Genomic DNA, 21,293 nt, shown 5'->3' with positions numbered 1-21,293 from the left:
TAATCCCTGTGAAAGTGTTTCAGGTGACAAGAGTCTTCTATAGAAGCAGCACAACGATAACAAAGGTTTGTGAGTGCCAAGGGCATAACCAGGGCAGAACAATCCCATCTTAGCAATACTGACAGGGACAGTAGTGTAGATTTTGGCCTCACACAATGGAATGGAACACAACAGGACACTTCCAGGGTTCTGATTGTTAGAAATTCATCTGACTATGAGACCATTTAAAAACTGTACTTCAGTTTGGGCTATGAATTCTATATAAAAGGGGTTCAAGAAGGCCAAATCTCTACAGGCCTTCCACAGTTTACATTCTAAGAGCTGAAATACAGGCGGAAGAGATGACCAGAATGGGAATTTTGTAAACAAAGTGACCACAGAAGAAAAATGTATTAGCCTCTTTAAGATGCAGGCCAAGTCCCTCAAATAGGCATTAACCTGTAATTACATCTGCATCAATAGCTCTTTTTCTTCTCCCTGTTACAGCTCTAGGCACTCCTGCTGCCCACTGCAAGACTTTAACATTACTAGTGAACACAACTGTTTCCAAGCATGGTATCAGGCACACATTTAACTGCACATCTCAAGTCTGCTGGAGCAGGTTGTCCTTTGTACTAAAGACTGTATTCTCTCAAAACAGAGGAAAGTGAAGTCCCTGGCTTTTGGCAAATGCACAACTAAAAGGAAAAGCCAAATGCCAGAACTAAAGAGGTCACTACTCTCCAGCCTGTATTTCCACAGTAACTTCAGCTATGTAAATCTGTAGGAGCACCACAAAACTGCTCTCACACCTGCATTCAAGTTACACCCAATGACTCAAAACAGGAGGGAACCACCTGCATTCTGCAAAAACTGCAAAGTAACTTCAAGAAATTTAGATTCAGTTTAGGAAAAAGAAAATAGTATTTGTAATACTCCCTCTATACACTACAAAGCAACAAAACTCCTAAAACCTGCTCAGTCTCTCCTTGGAACAAGGCATACCTGAGCTGAGTTTTTGTCTACATAGATGTGGATAACTCCTCCATGTTTGTTACATTCCTCAATCACATCATCTTTAATTTCTGTATCCCAGCCAGCTTCTTCTTCACTGTAGGGGGTGGAAGAACAACAGGACAGATGGAATTGTTATCACTTGGACAAAATCTACCCCAACACCCATCAAAAAAACCCTCTGCAGCATTCTGTTTCCTTTCTCAGATGTTAAAGTCATCAACAAATGCCAAACAGAAACAGACAATGATAAATCACTTACGTTTGAGGATTAAACATGTTGGAAAGCTGGAAACACTGTGTTGCAAGTGGTTGTACAGAAGCAGCTGCAGCCAGAACTGTTGTAATGAAAAAAACAGTAAAAAAATCTAAGAACCCGCTGTGTATGGCTCCAATTTAAATTCTATCTATTCATTAAAATCCCGACATTCAGCAATAATACCAACAGTTCTAACTAAACAGAAAAATTGAAGGCAGGACAGCAAAACTCATAACTAGACACCATCTATGATAGAGAAATTTTAAATTGATCGATACAGAAAATAGCACAGATGAACTACAGCTGAAGCTGAAAAGTGAAAAGATAACCCTGCACATTGATTTTGGCAGATTTTCAATTTAAATATTTAAATGCAGATACATGCATCAAAAATTCTGCCCGAGTTGTATGCCAGCAGCACCTTTTAATTTTTTTCTCCTTATAGAAGCCAAGCAGCAGCTCAGGATGGAGTGGCACCACCTCATCTGACTTCAGAGGAAGTGACAGACATCTTTGAGATTTCTCAAAATGTATTTTAAGCACATTGAATTATCCTTCAAAAAAGTATCTGTACTTTTGTCCCTTGGAAACGCATAACGTAGGAAATATTTGACAACTAAAATTAAAAACATTAACTGTAGAAAACATTTATACTCTTTCTCAGTAACTACGAAATTATTACTTGTCATCTGTTGCGCCCATCATCACAGTACATCTTATTAAAGATAAGCACTGTCCTATAGCCTGCCCTTTCCATAGGCTGCAAGGTTCTGTTAATTTAGCTGAAATAACAGCCACCTTCTCTCTACATATGCAGACATTAAGAGCTGCATAGTTGGAGGAAGATGACAACTGATCTAAGGACAACAACCCCAAACGCCCGATTCTCATATGACCCCTCTAGTCCCTACCTGTAAGGCAGGAAAAAAGCCCACGCCCAACCACACCTAAACCCACTAAGACAGAAACCCACACATTTTCTAGGACTAACATATGGCTGGGGGAATGTTACCAACACTGAGGAAATGCTACAAAGAAAAGGTGAAGTGTTCAACCTATGTTCTGTTATTTTCAGTCAATAATCAATACATAGTATGATTCCTACAGACACTAATACAATACACTTTCTCAGGCTGTTGGCAAACTATACACCAGAAGCATTTCATTTAGACATCTGCAACAAAACCTACTGGTGACAAGTTATATCAAATGCTAGTTTACCTTCATTCTGCTGAGATAGTCTTGTTTGCAAATCTAAAGAAAAATACACAGAAGTTAATTAGTAGGCTTGCTAGCATTATTGTATCCTTACTTGCCAGCCAGGTTGTTTAACTTACATTTTTGTGGTTAAAAGCTTGTTCAAGTACTTTAACCCACTCTCTAGTTGTAATTTCACTAATTTCAGCTTCTCAGCTAAAATATTCTGTACTTGACAGATTCCATGACCACAAAGGTAAACATATTTCAAAGACAAACAATACCTTAAAAGGAAAGACATAACCATGTCTTCAATTCAATGCATTGTTTCCACCTTGCCTTTGCTGTGCCTGAACCCTTTGTTCCATGAAAACATTTTATTTATTTATTCCATGAGAAAATAATTATAGCAATTCTTACGGCATTAGACATTTGACATCTTTACTAACAGAAAGCATTTAAGCACACAGTTATCCAAATATGACATTCTGAAAGCAGTTACCAAATTTAATTTCAAGTAGAATAAGGTGATGTTTCACCTGTTATCTTTTCATATAAGTGTCATAATGACACAAATTACTTGTGTTTTTTCAATTCAAAACATTTTCAAGCATTCAGAACATTTAATGTGCCAAGAAAACACTAATTACTTGTTTAATAACATATAGCTGTCCCAATTTGAAGTAATGGGAACAGACAAATACAGACTTTCTAACCATTTCCAAGTATATGACTCCAATACTCGACATCTTTAAACCAACAGAAAACTTAAGAATGCAAGAAATGTAAGCATAGGCCTCTTATGTTCCAATTTAATTCACACAAACACAAGGAGTTAAAAAGACTAAAGCTAACCATCATCACCTTAATGCACTTGTTTAGAAAGCAGTGAAGAGATGGACCCCAAGTAAGCTTCCACGCTTACTTGGAAATACCTGAAAATGAGGTATCAACATACATCTTCCCTTTCTAATAAACCCTCCCCCACAACACCAGGGGACCAACAGGAGTAATTTTTTTTCTCTCTAAGTATTAGGCAGTGAGAGCCCCAAAGACAAGTCTTCCTCAAGTGCCTTCCCAAGTGACTTCCATGGAACACCACAGACTGGGAACCGTATTGAAAACTAAGAGATGAAAAGAGCAAGGTGTGAAGGGTAAGCTATAACAAGAATTGGCTATTTTTAGCATGTGTTCCACCTGGATCTGAACACAAAGAAATCCTCACCTCCACAGACTGAGAAATACCATAACGGGGAAGACTGTCTTCAGCCTGTATTCTCTGCAGAAAGTGCGTGGATTTGGCCAAATCTGTAACTAATTACCTAGTTAATTACTACCCAAACCTTTTTGTAAAACAAATGTGTTTTGAAAAAAAATAATAAACCCCTAAATCTCCTAAATTACTCTAGTTCATTGAGGACAAAGACTTCTCCCTCTGCAATTCTGACACAATTGCACATATACATCATGTGCAGCTGAACTCGCCAAATGTCAGTCAGCCTGGGGCTCTACACCAAATGCTCCAGGCCACCTGCACCAAATGTGGCAAACCTATACAGATCATCAGTTCAAATTCTCTCTAGGGCTGAGAGTCAAATCTGTTCTAAACACAGGAAAATGAGCTAACACTATCTTGTGGCAACAGGTTTCATAGGTTATCTACCACCTCTGAAACATAACCCCCTGTCCACCAAATCTTTCATCAACTAACTGAATTTTCTTGTTGCTCATTATTGAAGAATGGTTCTCTCACTTCCAAATTCACTCAGAATTTAAGAAATACATTGTCACTCTTCACTGTCAACTCTTACTCTTCCCTACATGCAGTCTTAAATAGTATGTGGAAACTAAAATTAATACACCTGTCAAGTTTCAGTATGTTTTGCATATATAATGTGTAAGAGTAGGAAGTTTAGCATGACTAAGTACACGCTTAGTACAGAGAAAGCAGAAATACAGAAATATCTACCAAAGCATTTTGTGTTTTAAAACAAAATGAAGTTGCATATTTACTTTGAAACATAGCTAGCTTTAAATAAACAAGTATTCCCCAGTTTTCTGTGTAATTACTTACAACAGAACAGCAGATCAAATAGAGGTCCTGGATGACACCACCTATTCATCCCTCTATTGCAGCACACTATCTCAATCTTTTCCATAAACAGATAGTTCCTTCCGAAAAGTAAGGAAGGTTTTGTCCCACAGATCATTAGAAGAATGTTCTATAGCCTCATGGTTATTTTAAGTTTCAGATTTTCAGACAGAATTTACTAGAGAACAGAAAGTACACAGCTATAACTGTCGAGTTTCAATTATTTTTCCTGCTGGAATTTTCTCCATAGGAATAACACCCAAGTTCTCAGGTCTCCTGTAAAACTAATTCTTTAGCTTCCCTACTTTAGTTTGATTCAACCCATCTTGAACATGGGTGCCCAGAACTGTTCACAAATGTGTATTACATCTCAGGTGCTCAAGTATGCTACCTCTAGGAACACAGCTGCCCTTTCAAAAATGCATCATGCTGACAGTTCATATTCACTCACTGATAAACTGGAGTATTCAGATATTTTCCTTCTCCTTGGCCACCTTCCACTGCTAAGGTCCCAGGATATATAACTAGAACTTGTTTCAATCCTGAACAGGTGAACAATGTACAACAGCCCAAGAATTCCTTATTGACAGCAACTCTGTATTTACTCACTTCATTCCTACTCTTGTTGACCATTTTTATTCATGTAAATATTAAACAAGATCAGCCCAACACCTGAACTTTGGCTTCAGCAACAGCCTCTAACCTTCCCAGCTTTCACCTGAAAAAAGAAATCCCTCTTTCTTTGAGCCAGCTTCTTTATACATCTTGTACTTCCTGTACTACTCACTTCTCTAGTTCAGTAACTTCCAAATGACACAAGTCAAAAGTTCAGAGAGAAGAGTTCTACTACTGCTCCTCTGTCTAGGAAAGTCAGTTTTATCATGGATTGTTAGTCTTTAAACGCAACTTCTCTGAAAGTATGCTATACTTTAACAATATTCTCCAGTTTACCCATCTTTAGTATGACTTTTGAAGAAGTGAAGTCAGAGTAACAGGACTGGAAAAGCCAGCCAGATCATGTTGTTCTTCCTTCAAGTGTAGGTAATTTATAATTAGATGTTCCAGCTATATATTGTATCACAGATTTAAAATATTTATTGACAATAACAGATATCAGACTTCATATTTCATGTACCTAATCCCTCACTAATTTGATAGTTTTCTTACTACTCTGAACTGAAAAAAAAAAGCTAAAAGAGCTGAATGTATTAACTCATACTCCTAGCTTACCTTCCTCAAATTTCAAACTTTACGACCAGTGTCCCCACTAAAAACAAAGGCAATGAGATTCTTTTGAAACATCTTGGGAGTATTTTTTCCTTCAACCTCAGCCCTGCTTACTTTTCTCTTCAAGAGTTGGTAAATCTTCATCTATGCTTTAATGGCGCTTACAAGGTCTAACTCAATCTGACTGTTGGCAGGTATTCTCATTTTATCTATTTCCCAAATCAAGAATATTACTTTATTATCAATCCTTTTTCCTATTCTTCATAGGTCATGTGCTTATTCCTTATTTCTTTTGAGGTAGTTAATCACCCAGTTTGGTGTAGAGCCTGTTTCTAACAGGACTGTTTCTTCTTTCTGTGGAATACAGATCCAATATAGCATTAGCAATTTAGAACTGAAGAAACTTTTTACATCCTGCCTGTTCCAACACCCAAGCTGCTTAGGCCACATGAATTTATTGCCTTATTTCTTCAATCACCGCTTTTGAAATCAGAAGCCTTAGTTACAGACCTGTTTTGTTTATCCTTCCATTTAAATCGGAGCAACTCATGATCCCTCAAGTCAATGGTCATTTCTATTCTCATCCGTAACATCTTCATTACTTACCAAATTGAGTTTAAAATAGCATCCCCTCTTCATGAGTCAGTGAGTGTTTGATGAAGAAATTTGTCGGATATCACATCCAGGAATATCTGGGCCCCACCATTATTACTAGCAATTCTTCTCCAATCTGTATCAGGGAAGTTAAAGTCTCCCATAATGACATAATTCCTGGTAATGATTTTCTCTAACAAGAGTAAAGAGATCTTTAATCCATAACCAAATCTCACTTTGGGGATAGCTCATGACTCTATGGTAGTAAAATGCTTTATCTTTCTCCAAAGTTACTTAAGTTGCACATGTCTGCATTATTCCTTTTGTACAATACAAGTGGAATAAACAATGCAACTCGTACCACTTTTATTTCTACAGTTACTAAACATGCACATTCTTCAAAAACCTATATTCAGCCTTATTTATTCCTCCACAGCCATGTTGTCTCATACTGATTTCACACTACCGTAACAGTTCAGCTGCATCAGACATTCTTGGCCATGTTCCTGATTTGGGGAGTTTGGATTCCTTTGGCTTGTTTGTTTCAAATATAGGGGTGGGGAAAGGATTAGTACTTTTTAAAGATATCTCTCTCATTTCTCATTAACTACACCTGTTTCCAAGCAAGACTGTCACACCACTTTATCACCTACATTAAAGGTGATTTAATTTTAAAGTTGTTACCTTTCCTTCTCTTTCTGGACTAGATATGCTTTTTCCTTGCCCCTCTGTCCCGTTCATCTTTTTCTTCTCAAATAGGAAAAAACCTTATTCCTCAACCCACATTTCATTTTCACTAGCCAGCTCCTTTTCCTTCCAAGGATGTATCTACAGAAATACCCTATTACATTCTTTCAGCAACTGTCTACAGTTTCATGTGTATGCTCTTCTCAAAACTGCACCTGAACTTCAGTAACATGATTCAGGTGTATCTTAACTCTGAATCACTTCTGTCTCAAACTCTGCTGGAATACAAACAAAATGCCACTTATTCTTTCTTGATTTCCAGCATCTCATTATTTGTACATTCAAGTCTTTTCTACTGCTATGACAGCTTCATGCCCTTTGTTCTTCTATTAATAAAAAATAACAAGAAGAAATTCCTCTCTGTAAATTCCTAATCTCCTACAGGAGGTTACTCGCTGCTCTAGTTATGAAGCCACCTTGAGCAGTTTCTTGTTTAGGCCAGCTATGAACTAGCAGCAGCAGTCATGTTCTCAGCCTCATTCCCTCTCACAACGAAGTAAAGTCTCAGTAACACTTCCAACAAACCCACTTGCAGAACACACCAACTATAGCCAATTCCAAGCAACACACAAATTCCCTGACATACAGTGTCCTTCCTCACCAGGACATACACTGTATAAACCTAACACTACTGTAGTCTTTGTTGCCGAGTCCCCCCTAAAGTCCTAATAACCTTGACCCTGGTACAGCTCGTTTTTCAGAAAGGTCAATCCCCTTCCAGTTATGAGCCTGCCATTTTTAACAGTCAACATTTACACTGCAGTAGAACACAGGAGTCCCCATTAGTACAGGGAATAGTAAAGATACAGAGATGAAGGCTTGGGATGAATTAAGTGAACTGTAACAGGTTTGCAAAAAATAATGTAAAGTGAATCAGGCCCAAAGCTGTCATATACTGTCACTGTTTATTTGCTCATGGATTTGCAATGTTTTACAGTTTGTAAAACATGCTATGGTACCTATGTTTTCATTTTAAAAGATCACAAAATGTAGTTAAGTACCTCGTCTCAAAATTATGAAGTATTTTTTAAAAATAAATAGGTCAGTTTCTTACCTGCCACAGCTCCAAATGCCAAAGATCCGCTCATCTGCAGAGCCTGCTGTGCAGCCGGGGGAATCTGCAAGCCAGTACCTAGAACAGCATATGAACATACGTTGTGGCAAGGACTTTTCACTCAGCAGTAACAGAAATATCAGAAATGTTACTGTTGTCAAAAGCTTAGTACTATTCCATGCATTTAGCGTAATATTCTGTGGGGTGTTTCAATTAAAATTCTGCGAACTTCTGTGTTTTCACACAATTCCTATTAATCATCACACGTACCTTCTGCAAGTCTTGCCATCAACTGAAGGCGACCAGTTGTTCCCAAGTCAATTCCAGTCCGTTCCAGCTCATCACTGTCCAAAAACGAACTAGCACTGGAAGCATCAGTGCGCTCAGTTACATGTCCAACTTTCATTGGCCTACCAGCCAGCTCAAATCCATTCAGTTGTTCCAACGCCTTTTTGGCACACTCAGAGTCTGAGAACTGTAGATTGGAAAAATATAAATTCAGTAATGCTGCCTCCAGGATTCAGCAACACTTCTACTGTATGTAATATCCAGTTACATAAACATTAGAAGCAGTAAATTTAAGATAACAGTATTTTTAGAATACTTAGAATCATTAAGTTTGGAAAAGACCCCTAAGATCATTAAGTCCAACCACCAACCCAACACCACCACAGCCACTAAACCATGTCCTTAAGTGCCAAGTCTACGTGTTTTTTGAACACCTCCAGGGAGGATGGTGACTCCACCACTTCCCTGGGCAGCCTGTTCCAATGCCTGACAACCCTTTCAGTAAAGAAATTTTTTTCTAATATCCAATCTAAACCTCCCCTGGTGCAACTTGAGGCCATTTCCTCTCATCCTATCACTAGTTACTTGATAGAAGAGACCAGTACCCACCTCGCTACAACCTCCTTTCAAGTAACTGTAGAGAGTGGTAAGGTCTCCCCTCAGCATCCTTTTCTCCAGGCTAAACAATCACAGCTCCCTCAGCTGCTCCTCATAAGACTTGTGCTCCAGGCCGCTCACCAACTTGGTTGCTCTTCTCTGGACACACTCCAACACCTCAATGTCTTTCTTGTAGTGAGGGGCCCAAAACTGAACACAGTACTTGAGGGGCAGCCCACCAGTGCCAAGTACAGGGGGAAAATCACATCCCTGCTCCTGCTGGCCACACTATTTCTGATACAGTCCAGGATGCCATTGGCCTTCTTGGCCACCTGGGCACACTGCTGGCTCATATTCAGCCGGCTGTCAACCAGCACACCCAAGTCTTTTTCCACCAGGCAGCTTTCCAACTACTGTTCCCCAAGCCTATAGCACTGCATGGGGTTGTTGTGACTGAAGTGCAGGACCCACTTGGTCTTGTTGAACCTCATACAGTTGGCCTTGGCTACCAGCTAAACTTAAATGTGCTACATATTCTCCATTTAAACCAAATACACACAAGTTTGGATATTTATTTTCTCCTATTTAAGTAAGAATATATTTAAATATATATTGTTGAAGCTAGAGCATCTACATATTGCAATCATGGCTGCCGTCCTCTTTCAACACTTTCCAAGAATGACAATCACTTCCTTTGTAATCTTATAACTGTCATGCATTTACTGGCTCTTACTAACATATGTTCTGCTTCATGCTGCATAACATCAAATTAAATATACCAATATTTTGTCAGTGTTAAAACTACCAAATACTAGCTACATAGCTAGTTTGGTTTCATTTGTCTCCAAGTGCCAGAGGTCCCAGTCAAAGACTTTTTTTTCCCCCATGACAAATTGCCAGGTCAGCCAAGAAACCCAAGTTCACAAAATTAGGTGTCTAAGGGTAAAGAGGAAAGATGTTTTCAACTGAAAGTTTTAGCCTCTAAAACCTTATTTCCCCCAAAAAGCTCAAATCCAATCATTTTCACAGCATTGTGAAGATGTCAGTCTTTACTACTATCTTTGCCTGCAGAAAACAGCACTGCTTTACCAGGCACTGACTAGTGAGTATACTATTCCATTCTAAACATGTGCATTGTTCAACCACAATACCCACAGAGAACTGGTAGAAACCAAGAAAAAGGCCGCTGTTGCATGTCCTGCAACACAACATTTCTAAGATGAGACTTAACAGATTGCTGAGTAAGCTATACTACTGCATGGGAAGGTTACACACAGAAATCGTCCAAGAAGTCTGGCAGTTCTAGTCATACCGTAATAAATCCATATCCTTTTGAGCGTCCAGTTTCACTATCCATCATCAGCTGAATGCTTTCAATCTAAAAATAGAACAAAGCTATTTATTATCAGACATTTTGCAATAAACCACAAGATATCAAAACAAAACCTGAATGCAACCCTGCCAAATATACATATATGAATGTGAAACCACTATATGGTTTTTTTAATCAGTTCCTCATTCCTTCCTCAAGTCAAAATTAGTGTACAGGCAGCTAGATAGATACTTTGATACTAAAACAGAAGCAGGTAAACATAAGGGTGATGTGCTTTGAGTCCAGCTACAGGCAGAGGCTTGGTCCTGATGCAACATTCTAGCAGACAATGAGTGTGCAGACATCATCAAATACTAACTGAAACATTATAGTCATGGCATCTCATACGCTGAGAAACTCCCATTTTACAAGGCAAGAAAAGCAGTTTGCATGACTTTGACCAGGGGCTTTAAGAAAAAGGTGCATATCTTAAATAATTATTGGCATATGGGAACTCCTAGACGTTTACAGTTACTGAATTTAAAACGTATTAGTAAGTCATCCATGAGCCTTAAAATAGTGTTGGGAAGAAACAGCAACACAGAAGGAAGAACGGAGTTTAAGACTGGACTATATGGAATGAGGAGAAGGAAAAAACCTTCACAGCTCTGTATGTAAGCCTTCTAAACTACATTAATCCTACTGCCAGACCTTAAGAGAAAACAAAACAAAAACAACCACAAGGATTAAAATTTTAAAAATTGCTGCAATTTTCCAGGCTTTTGCACAACAGAATTAAAGAGATACACATACTGAATCTGAATAAAGCATCTGAAAAGCACTGTTTACAGTATGTATGAGCAGGGTTAATTTCCAAAGACAGTATAAAAAAATATCAATGGACTTAATAATTTGGGGGTTATTTTTTTCCATTAAGCAGCATATTAAGTATATAATGTTTTCCCTACCTAATAATGATATACCCATGATACCTTAGTTAGCACAGTAGGGCTAATATTTATTGTGACTCCACCGTGTCCTGGTTTCAGCTGGGATAGAGTTAATTTTCTTTCTAGTAGCTGGTATAGTGTTATGTTTTGGATTTAGTATGAGAAGAACCTTGCTAACACACTGGTGTTTTCAGTTGTTACTGAGTAGTGCTTAGACTAAAGTCAAGAATTTTTCAGCTTCTCATGCACAGCCAGCAAGAAGGCTGGAAGGGCACAAGGAGTTGGGAGGGGACACAGCCAGGACAGCTGACCCCAAGTGGCCAAAGGGGTATTCCATACCATGTGACATCATGCCCAGTATATAAACTGGGGGGAGTTGGCCTGTTAGGGGGGTGGATGGCTGCTCAGAAACTGGGCATCAGTCAGCAAGTGGTGAGCAATTGCATTGTGCATCACTTGTTTTGTATGTTCTAATTTTTATTATTGTCATTTTATTATTGTTACTAATATCAATATTATTTTCTTCCCTTCCATCCTATTAAACCATTCCTACCTCAACCCCTAAGTTTTACTTCCGCCCCTAATTCTCTCCCCCATCCCACCGGGTAGGAGGGAAGTGAGTGAGCAGCTGCATGGCACTTAGTTGCTGGCTGGGGTTAAACCACGACACACTGGAAAAAATTTCCGATTCGATCTGCTTGCTTCCCCAACACACCACAAAAACATATTACCATGCCAGAAAGTGGGGCCTCATATCAGGAGTGAAAAGGTGACTGTTAGAGCTGTACAGGACACACCACTAGTTCATGGTAGTAACATGAGCTAAAACTTAAGCAAAAATCCTCAGAAACAGATGAAAGTACTACATTCACAGTGAACAGAACTCGGACCTGATTCTGTACTTTGATTTAACCTGTGAAAGGGGCCCCCATTCACAATCACATGGTGGGGAAGATATTTACAAGATGCAGGAGCAGGATATAAGGTAGGTATTTCTTGTTTGGTTTTTTGTTTGTTTGCTTTGTAATTTTAGGTAGTCACTGAATCTTAGCTTTCCTTCATAAGACCTGCCACTCAAAATCACTGGAGCACATCACAAATCAAGGTTCCCATTTTTTCTCCAATACTATGTATCTAAAGCCTTGTGGATGTGCAGGCACAGAAGAGCAAGAAAAAGAAACAAACGTTTTGCTGGTGTGAAGTTGAATTACCTCCAGAACTGTGAGTCATCTACAACTAAAGTAGGTTTTTCAGATAAACTACAGTAACACAACATGTCAAATTAAAATTTACCCTGCCAAATGGCTCAAAAATTCCTCGAAGCATATCTTCAGTTATGTTGAAGTGTAATGATCCCACATAGAGCCTCATAGGACCAGCACTGCCCTTCTGCAGATTATTTGCCATTGCTGCTGCTCTGTTTTTCTCTGCCTAAGAAAAGGAAAAACAAAAAATTCACCTTCTCCAAGAATGTAATAAAAACCCCTACCATAAGCAGTATACATCTACCAGATTAAAACTAACAGATTCACCAAAATATACAAGCTGTTTTATAATCTGCACACTATCCATCGGACTTTAACTTAAAATCTACAAAATCCAAGACCGTGACCAAGTATAGGCACACAACTTCCAAAAGCCCTCAAATTGAACAACTTCATGCAGAATTCTGGCATGTATCTAGTAAAATAACACTTTAGATTTTACATATGCTGGAAAGCATACCTAATATATGCCACAATTCTGTGGCACTATTGCAGTTTCATTATTACTACTTTCTTAACAACTGTATTTTCAAAATGCATTTATATCTCTTTGAATTGCTTTGATTTGCTTGTCAACTATGGGAAACAAAAGGTCCATGTATAATTAGCTTAAATAATCATTCTTGTTAAGGTTTTCCCAACATTCAATGGCAACCAAATTTTCAAACAGCAAGTTTTCCAGCAAGATAAAAGAGGCACTGCTCAACACAAATAAAAATGAGGTTTACAAATCCTCACCTGTGATGCTTGTACTATAATTGGTACACCCAAGACTCTCTGTCCAGTTAGTCCTATTGCCAGAGGCACTGAACTAACATCAACAAATTCTACGTAAGCAATTCCTTTTGAACGCCTGGAATTTCTATCCGAAATCATTCGCACATCACGAACCTGAAAGGCAAGTATAGAAATGCTGTTAGAGATAAAGGAAAAAAACCCTTAATGGAGTCCATTTCTCAGAAAGGTATAAATAACCAGACAATCATTTGCCAAGCCAATGGCTTTGTAATTATTCTGCAAATCTAAAGTAGCATAAAACTATCTTAACAAACGTATCCCAGAAGAAAGCTAGCATTAAAAGCTGCCATTCACAGGCAAATGTAGTATGCTACAGGAACAGGGGCAATAGAATACTTGCCGCACTGTAATGCTTTAAGCCAGAACCTTGCAGCTGATGGAACAATTAAAGTTTTTCAAAATTCAGTTAAATGAATTTTTAAATCACACCGTAACTTGCAGACCTATCTGCAGAAGACAAACTTCTGAAAAATGAAGTTGTTTAAATCAGAATTACATTGCCATGTTTTGCATCACATCACATACTAACAATGAAATCCTAATAAATTACGTTTTCATGTTCAGAGCCTATAAGAAGTAGCTGGTCATCACTCATCCCCCACTTTCACCTGTTTAGAAAGCTCCAGAAAGCCACTTGCTTACAATTCTGCAGAATATCAATCCTGTACTAGGACAGCTTGAGGCAGTATTCAGAATCATTTTAACCTCCCTACTAATTACCTTCCCTACTGTTGAAAAAAATTCTTCCAGGTCTCTCGGTCGAATTCTTGCAGCAAGCTGCATGCAGAATACTGTTCGAGCATCCCTCTCCTCAGGGGTAAGATTATCAATAGGTTCTCTGGAAAGAGGAAAGTTCAGTTAAAAAATAATCTGAAATAAGATAACTCATCTCTGGACCATGCACGAAACTTTAAACAATCAGTACTTCAAAGTCTCATCGGGCAGAAAAACACCTGATATATTAAAAAAAGGCAGGGTCAAGAACTGAAGGGAGTACCCAATACTAATATAATAATAATAAATTTCTTTAACATTACTAAACATCCAAATTCAACTGTAAGCATTAAATATAACTGGAAAATTGTATTTTAAGTACAGAAGCCCCAACTAAACAGAGATGCTATTTTGTTACTCTCCAGAACAGGTAACAGTACCACTAGGGAGCTTGCAGTCAAAAAGTTGAGATGAAAGGACAGGAAAACAAAGGAAAATGGGATTAATTAGCACAAACTAGCTGTCTGAACTCTCAGACTAGTATGAACTTTTTTTGGTAGCTTTGCAAACTAAAAATCTTACATCCACCCAGTCACTTCAGAGTCACTACAGCCATTGCATAAACAATACTGACATCTACACAAACAGAATTCCCAGGCCTCATTTTATAGTTTCAGCTTGTTAACCCATAAAAAAGTATGGATAGTGAATAATTACTCTTATCCTTGACACCAGAAGCACTAGATTAATTTTATTTCAATACTGATCACTACCTGAAATTAGATGCATCACCTTTAAGGTGGTAAAGCTTCAAATCTAAAAAAAATTGACTCGTACTTAAGTACAAGACAGAATTAGCACACTGAATCCTGGACTGAGTTTCCAGTCATGTAATATGTATTTGTATATTTATAAATATTTTTAAAAATCACTGGGAATATACAAGAAAAATTTAAATTATCTCAGTAAGAGTTTGCTAATGATGAAAAAACAAAGCAAGATTATTCTCTAAATTAATGCAGTTAAATTTAACCAATCTCATTAGCAGCTATCTAAATCCAATTCCCTTAAATGAGAAGCCTAAGAATGGATAAGCACCTCCTGGATTTCAAAGGTACCTGGCTTCTCTACAAATTACACCAATACATACCGAATAGGAAAAAAGTATTTGTACAGTACTGTTCCACTCCATATTTAAGATTATTAAGTAAGACTTAGCAGAAAAGCTAGCTATTTTAAATCACAATTAGCAGGAAAAAGATTGAGAACACAGAAACACAAAAAGCAAAGCAATACAAGTTTTGCAAACTGACATTATTTACAATTGTACACTGTTGGAGGGGGCAGGGAGAGATAGTTTATGACATGGGGAGAAAGCAACATGTTTTTAATGCTCTCCTCTCATGGGCTCTCTAAATGAATTCCAGCATTACTTGTGAGTATAAGCTGGAGAGCAAGTAGCCATGCATTATTTCATTGTTACTTTTCCAACTTCAATTGGACAGAAAAAAACCCCCACCACAACAACAAACAAACAACCCTACAAACACGTGTAAAAATTCCTACCTAACAGGGCTCTTGTCTTTTCTGAAGGGACTTTTGCTTCTGGAGCGTCGTCTGCTATAAAGAGAGATCAACAAGATGGTAAGAAAGCCTTCAAATATACCAGTCTGATTTTAGACTAAACCTATTAGTGAGCAATAAGAAGTAGAGAAAACTCAGAAACCTTAACTTGATGCTGTGAGGCAGACCAATCTTCCCTCTGATGGCACTGTTGAATTTTGGACCAGAACTATGGCAAAAGCAAAGACAGACATTACTCACCAGAGTACCTGAATTCAAGATTTCCTGTCTGTACTCACATTACATTGCAAGTAGTCACCCACCCTCACACCTGAACTTGTAAACATTTTCCATTAGCAGCACCCATAGCATGCAAAAGCTACGTGCAGCACTCCAAACCATAAGGCACAGAATATGCTCCCTGCTCAGTTTCATCTGCATTGCAGAATCCCAGAATATGCAGGACTCCAAGGAAGAACTGAATCATGAGCCAGCCAGACACTGCACATTTGTATGGGCAAAATATTCTGAGCTACAGCTATTGCTGTAATCTTCTTGATGTGTTTTTTGTCCACATGCATATTCTACCTACTGATGACTGCAAAGCAGTACCTCAATGGCCTGGAATTCAGCCTCAGAGTTTTGAGCAAAGCAGTGCTGGCAGGACTATTTGCTCAAGTCTAACATTTTTAAACTGAAAGTTTCATGAAATTTAAGGTGCAAGTGGAAACCAAAGTAGCTCCCTGCAGACATCTGCAAGGGGCACATTATTCACTAATGTTGTCTCAGCACTCTAAAGTGCTACGAATATGTAAATGCAGTTTCCTTTAAGTAAAGTTCTCAATGGACATCAAAACACAGAACCATTTAAGCCAGCAGTTAACCTTATATAGACATGCCACCACAGAAGGAATCCAGTCTCTTGGCTGAATCTAATTTTAGTTCTCCAGGCTTCACAGAGGCTGTTGGAAATGGCAATCTGCCCATCGCTTCCATGTTAAGGACAGTCCTCTTGCTACTTATTGTGGCACAGGGTAACAGACTGTGACGTGAATAGTAAGATTCATCCTATCATGTTCTCCCTGAACTTGATCTCCTTGTAGATACAAGGCAAAGAACAACACCTGTTAGCGTTCTTCCTGTATATCCACCGAACGGCAGAGGCACTGCTGCACAGACTGAATGCTAGGGGGTTTGTCTTTCCATCTGCACAGAATTGATTCTTTCTGCTGTGGCTATAAATTGATGTGAAAACACCCTGAAAGACACAGCATTCTGAAGACATTAAGTACTCTTTCACTAAATCCATTTAGCCAACCAATTTGTCTGATAAACATCTTCTTGCTACTCAGTGGAGCAGTAATGCTTATAGTTAAACTCAGCATCCACAACAAGGAGGAGGATGCTTTTAAACATGTCATGACACAGGTGGAAGTAGTGGGACAAGATCCAAAACCGTGCTGGCCAGGTTAAAGCAAGGGAAATATGGCCCTGTATAACACTGGAAAAAAATAAAGAAAAAAGATCATTTAGAAACTACTTATTAAGGAAAAATATCTACTTATTAAGAGAAAACAAGACATAAAAAACAGGCACATGTAGAGATGAGATCACTGTTGATCAAAAACAGACTTTTTTTGCCTAGGATAAATTACTCCACTTCCTACTTCAGACAAATGACTGCCGAGAGCATCCATTCAGGTTCTACAATGTCTACAACACATACTGCCAAAAGCTGCATTTGGCAATGTTGGTACCAATTCCAGACACTGGCTTCTCATCAGAGATGGGATTACCTTGCATCTTCATACCTCCTGATGTAGAACATTGTGTTCTCCATTTCAATTCAAATGCAGCAAGACAAACCAATTTCAGTGACTCCAAAATATTAATATGCAGATCAACTAAGTTACAGTCAATAATCAAGACCATGAGTTTTTAAGGAAAAGGTGAAAGAAATGTTTTAGGTGTTTGTCTAAACCTAATGAAAAAAACCTGAGAAAATACACAGTAACGGTTTTCAAATACATGCACAACTAACGGGGGGGGGGGGGGGGGGGGGGGGGGGGAAGCGCCCCACACAACTCCAAAAATCTCTTTTTCATTTTCACTCTTGACAAATTAGTAGTATCTTATTTATGTGACTACATGGGAGCAACATTAAAAATCCCCAGCAAACTAAAGCCATAACAGACCACTGGAACAGACTGAGGAGAAAGCCGCCTGGTCAAGATGACAGCCAAAGTTACCTTCTTAAGATCCTTTTTCAACAGTATTTTGCGTGATGCATTTCTTTGGATTTTACTAAGGAGACTTGCTTGTACAGCTGTAGATCTTAGGGGGATTTTCTTCTTTCCTTCTACGGCCTAAGAACTCTTTGCAACTGTTGCCCAGTTCCCACTATCATGTATGGAAGCACCAAGTCACACGCAATTTACATCTGGGGGTTACCTTCTTCATAAACCAAATGCACTAAGTCCTGTATATAGCCAGAGCACAGCTAGGTACACGTTGTCCTAAACCTATATGATGCCACATGGCCCAAGAACAATAGTCAGGTCAGAAGATAGCCAGTAAAATACTAGCTTTCACCTGCTCAGTCCTATCTAAGACTCCACTAAAAGAGTCTGAGACAAGGCAAGCTTTAGCAAACAAAGTTCAGGAGAATCACGATGAACTAACTTGCAGTCCTCGCGGAATAACCCTGTTTTCCCAGCAGCTTTGTCCAAATTCTTGGTTCCAAAATAGCAACAGGACAGTCTAAGGGACTTGTACTGTGCATTAGCAGTAGTTGGGATTTGTCAGACAGATGTCTAAGCAAGAATACTTGGTCAAGTCCTTTCTCCTAAGAGACCCAAAAACTGTAAAACACTTAAGGGGCAAGGTATGCCAGACAAGTAACATTAAAAATGCCTGAGAACACTAAGCAATGCAAGCCAGTCACTCAATTTTAAAAAATCAAAACACTTAATTACTATCTTATGCTTAAGTATGACAAATTCAAAGTCCTCAGGTTCTCTGTGGCACACTTCTCCTTCAGAATTACCTATACTAGACTGACTTCTCAGTATTTCAGAGACACAAATTTTTTTTAAAAAAAAAAGGAAAAGAAAAAAACAGCCACAAAGCATTCAAACTAGGTATTGCAGTCAGCTACAACCCTGCCTGCAGTAACACCAACTCAGAACTGTCTGAACAGTCCCACAAGATGAGATTCCAGATTCAAATTCTCCAGCCAAGACCAGCATTCAGGTAGTTACTTTTGAAATACTAAGCTGATGGCACTGCTACAGAGACAGTTTCTTCATATAGAAGCACCATTTTTGAAAGATCCAAAGGTATCTGATCCAAAGGAGTCCAGCGATGCAGGAGGCTTCACCTCCAGAACTTGTGCTTCTCTAGAAGTCAGCACCTGTTACACAGCTTTTAAAGGCAAGTATCTGCACTGAAGAGTCCTGAACAGGAAATGAAGAGTTCTTCTCCCTTGTATCTTCTGAGGTCCTTCTCTTTCACAACTTCTGATCCAAAACTAGAATTTTGGAATCGCATTAGCATGTGTATCACTTCAACAGCATCATCCATGACCTGCAAGTGAACAACAGTCAACTACTGGCTACAGAGCAGTCAGTAACAATGCCTCTGGGATGTACATAGTTGTTCTATACCAGTCTTCCACTAAACTATTTTAAACACTAAACTTCTACATGGTTACATGAAAGCAACAATTCAGCAACTGAAGCAGAGAACACAATGCTGCCAAACCAAGAAGCACAACCTCGTATCCTCAGGGAATACTAGATTATCTCGCTTTTTTGTTCCCTGTCTCTCAATGTCAGAGAAATTGCCCAGAACACCTATGGAAGAGTATCAGAACAATCAAAAAGACCCCTTGCAATCATCTACCTTACCTGCACAACATATTGTGGATGCATTAAAACAGGCATGGGTTATGGTAGTAACAGCTATATTTTCGACCTCTTCTTGAGAAAATTATTTTGGAAGACCAGAACACTGAAACTCCCAAATTTCTCCAGGTAAAGAACCTCCTCACCCAGCGATGACAGGAAAAACAAAGAACAAAACATTCTGATGCAGCTAGGAAAATGCAGCAAACCCCAACCAAGTGATGAGATCAAGGACACCCTTTCCACACACCACCACGTTGGAGGTGAGAAGACTGGCAGGCTCTGCATATGGAAAGCTGAAGATCTTGATCAAGGTCCTCTGTTTATGAGGCAGTCTACAGCCACAACAGTCGCACTGGCACAACCCAACAAGCTACTGTAATGTTACAGGTGCCAAAGAGCTGTAGAAAACATGCCAACTGTGCACAGCTGCAATCTTCAGAGCTGAAGCCCAGAGCAGCTTTACAGAGGCTCTAACAGGCCTGATAATTGAAACAAAGTAAAAGCAGGGCTGATGTGCTCTATGATCCCCAAGTACGCAGGACTGATGGAAGCACAGGATGCCACTGCAACTTAGTAGAGCCAGAAGTAGCAGTACGTTTTCATTATGAAAATGCCAACATCCAGGTGACTTAGTGCAAAATGAGACCCTGAGACCTCAGGCATTTGTTGTTTGCATTCCAAGAGTACCAAAAGGAATGCATTCCCTGGATTAGGACCCAGCCACCTAGAAAAACATTTATGAGCAGAAAACCATACAAGCCTGCAATATATCAGAAGGTAAACACTGTCTTCCCAAACATCTTGAGAGAGATTTCTCCACTGCAGACGACGTTACATGTCATGCTAAAAAAATACATCCTTTTCAAATGCCTGCTTCTGACATGATCTTGCATTCTGAGATTTGACAACAGTTGAGATGAGACCCAGACAAAAGCAGTACAAACAGCAGCCTCGGGTAATCAATGAAAGCCAAGCATACAGCCCACTTCTGACTGTCTTTCCACTTCTTTGAAGGCAAAAAAGAGGTGATGACGAGCAAAGGGGAGGCCAGGAATACAAAACAGCAGAAACATAGAATAAATATCTATGAAAAGACACTTTTTGAGAAATTATTTACCAATGTCAGGAACTACCTATAGCAGAAGTTTTAACAAGCCAAAGATCCAAGAGGAACCGAAGAATTCTTCCACAGCCTCTAAACAAGTTTGAGAAAAAGCAGGGCAAATATGCAATGCATGGGCATTACTAAGACAAGACACTTCCAGTTTGGATGCATAAGCACAGGAAAAGTTTATGCTGTAAGTGTTTAAGAGCAGCAACCAAGTAAAAACCTTTAGTAATAGAAGCAAAAGGCTATATGAGCCTGTAACCAAAGTCACAGACCACTATTCATTTTTTGACAGTTAAACCATCAGGTTCCTATACTGAAGACAGTTGGGACAAATAGAAAACTTGCTTGTTATTTTCACTTTCTGATAAACTTTGTTTTCCAGTCAGTTGTACACATTCTTTCACTTGGTTTTGCATTTTCCTGCGCTCGGGTAAGAATGAAAACTAGAAGGAGGAACTGGATATGTTACTGTCCTCCTCTTTTTCACTCCGTATTTATTGACACTCTTCTATCTTAACCTCTCACCTTTTTTTGAGATGATTAATGACCAATTTAGAAAGCAGGGAGTGAAACTTTAAGCTTCCACATCATACACTGAAGCAGCACACATGCAACTCTACATAA

At 38.9% G+C, this 21,293-nt stretch overlaps 1 protein-coding gene across 15 annotated transcripts in view; it reads right to left on the bottom strand.

Moving 5' to 3' along the window:
• Nucleotides 1-21,293, bottom strand: part of RBM39 (RNA binding motif protein 39) — a 278,284-nt gene that overhangs the window by 2,987 nt on the left and 254,004 nt on the right. For 7 of the 15 annotated variants that reach the window (XM_049816248.1, XM_049816247.1, XM_049816251.1 and 4 more), the window contains 11 exons: nt 15,814-15,879; nt 15,654-15,707; nt 14,094-14,211; nt 13,314-13,466; nt 12,604-12,741; nt 10,361-10,426; nt 8,434-8,638; nt 8,164-8,241; nt 2,474-2,506; nt 1,256-1,331; nt 985-1,090 (listed from right to left, as the gene is read on the bottom strand). In XM_049816248.1, the coding sequence (XP_049672205.1) occupies nt 985-1,090; nt 1,256-1,331; nt 2,474-2,506; nt 8,164-8,241; nt 8,434-8,638; nt 10,361-10,426; nt 12,604-12,741; nt 13,314-13,466; nt 14,094-14,211; nt 15,654-15,707; nt 15,814-15,879 (1,093 nt within the window). Of the gene's footprint in view, nt 1-984; nt 1,091-1,255; nt 1,332-2,473; nt 2,507-6,374; nt 6,556-8,163; nt 8,242-8,433; nt 8,639-10,360; nt 10,427-12,603; nt 12,742-13,313; nt 13,467-14,093; nt 14,212-15,653; nt 15,708-15,813; nt 15,880-16,534; nt 16,637-16,774; nt 21,293 lie in introns of those variants that run through there. The other 8 variants (XM_049816257.1, XM_049816256.1, XM_049816258.1 and 5 more) reach the window with 8 other exon arrangements.

This window comes from Accipiter gentilis, chromosome 14 (genome assembly GCF_929443795.1).
Source record: "Accipiter gentilis chromosome 14, bAccGen1.1, whole genome shotgun sequence".
Taxonomy (NCBI): Eukaryota; Metazoa; Chordata; class Aves; order Accipitriformes; family Accipitridae; genus Astur; species Astur gentilis.
This window is presented reverse-complemented; position numbering and strand designations above follow the sequence as displayed.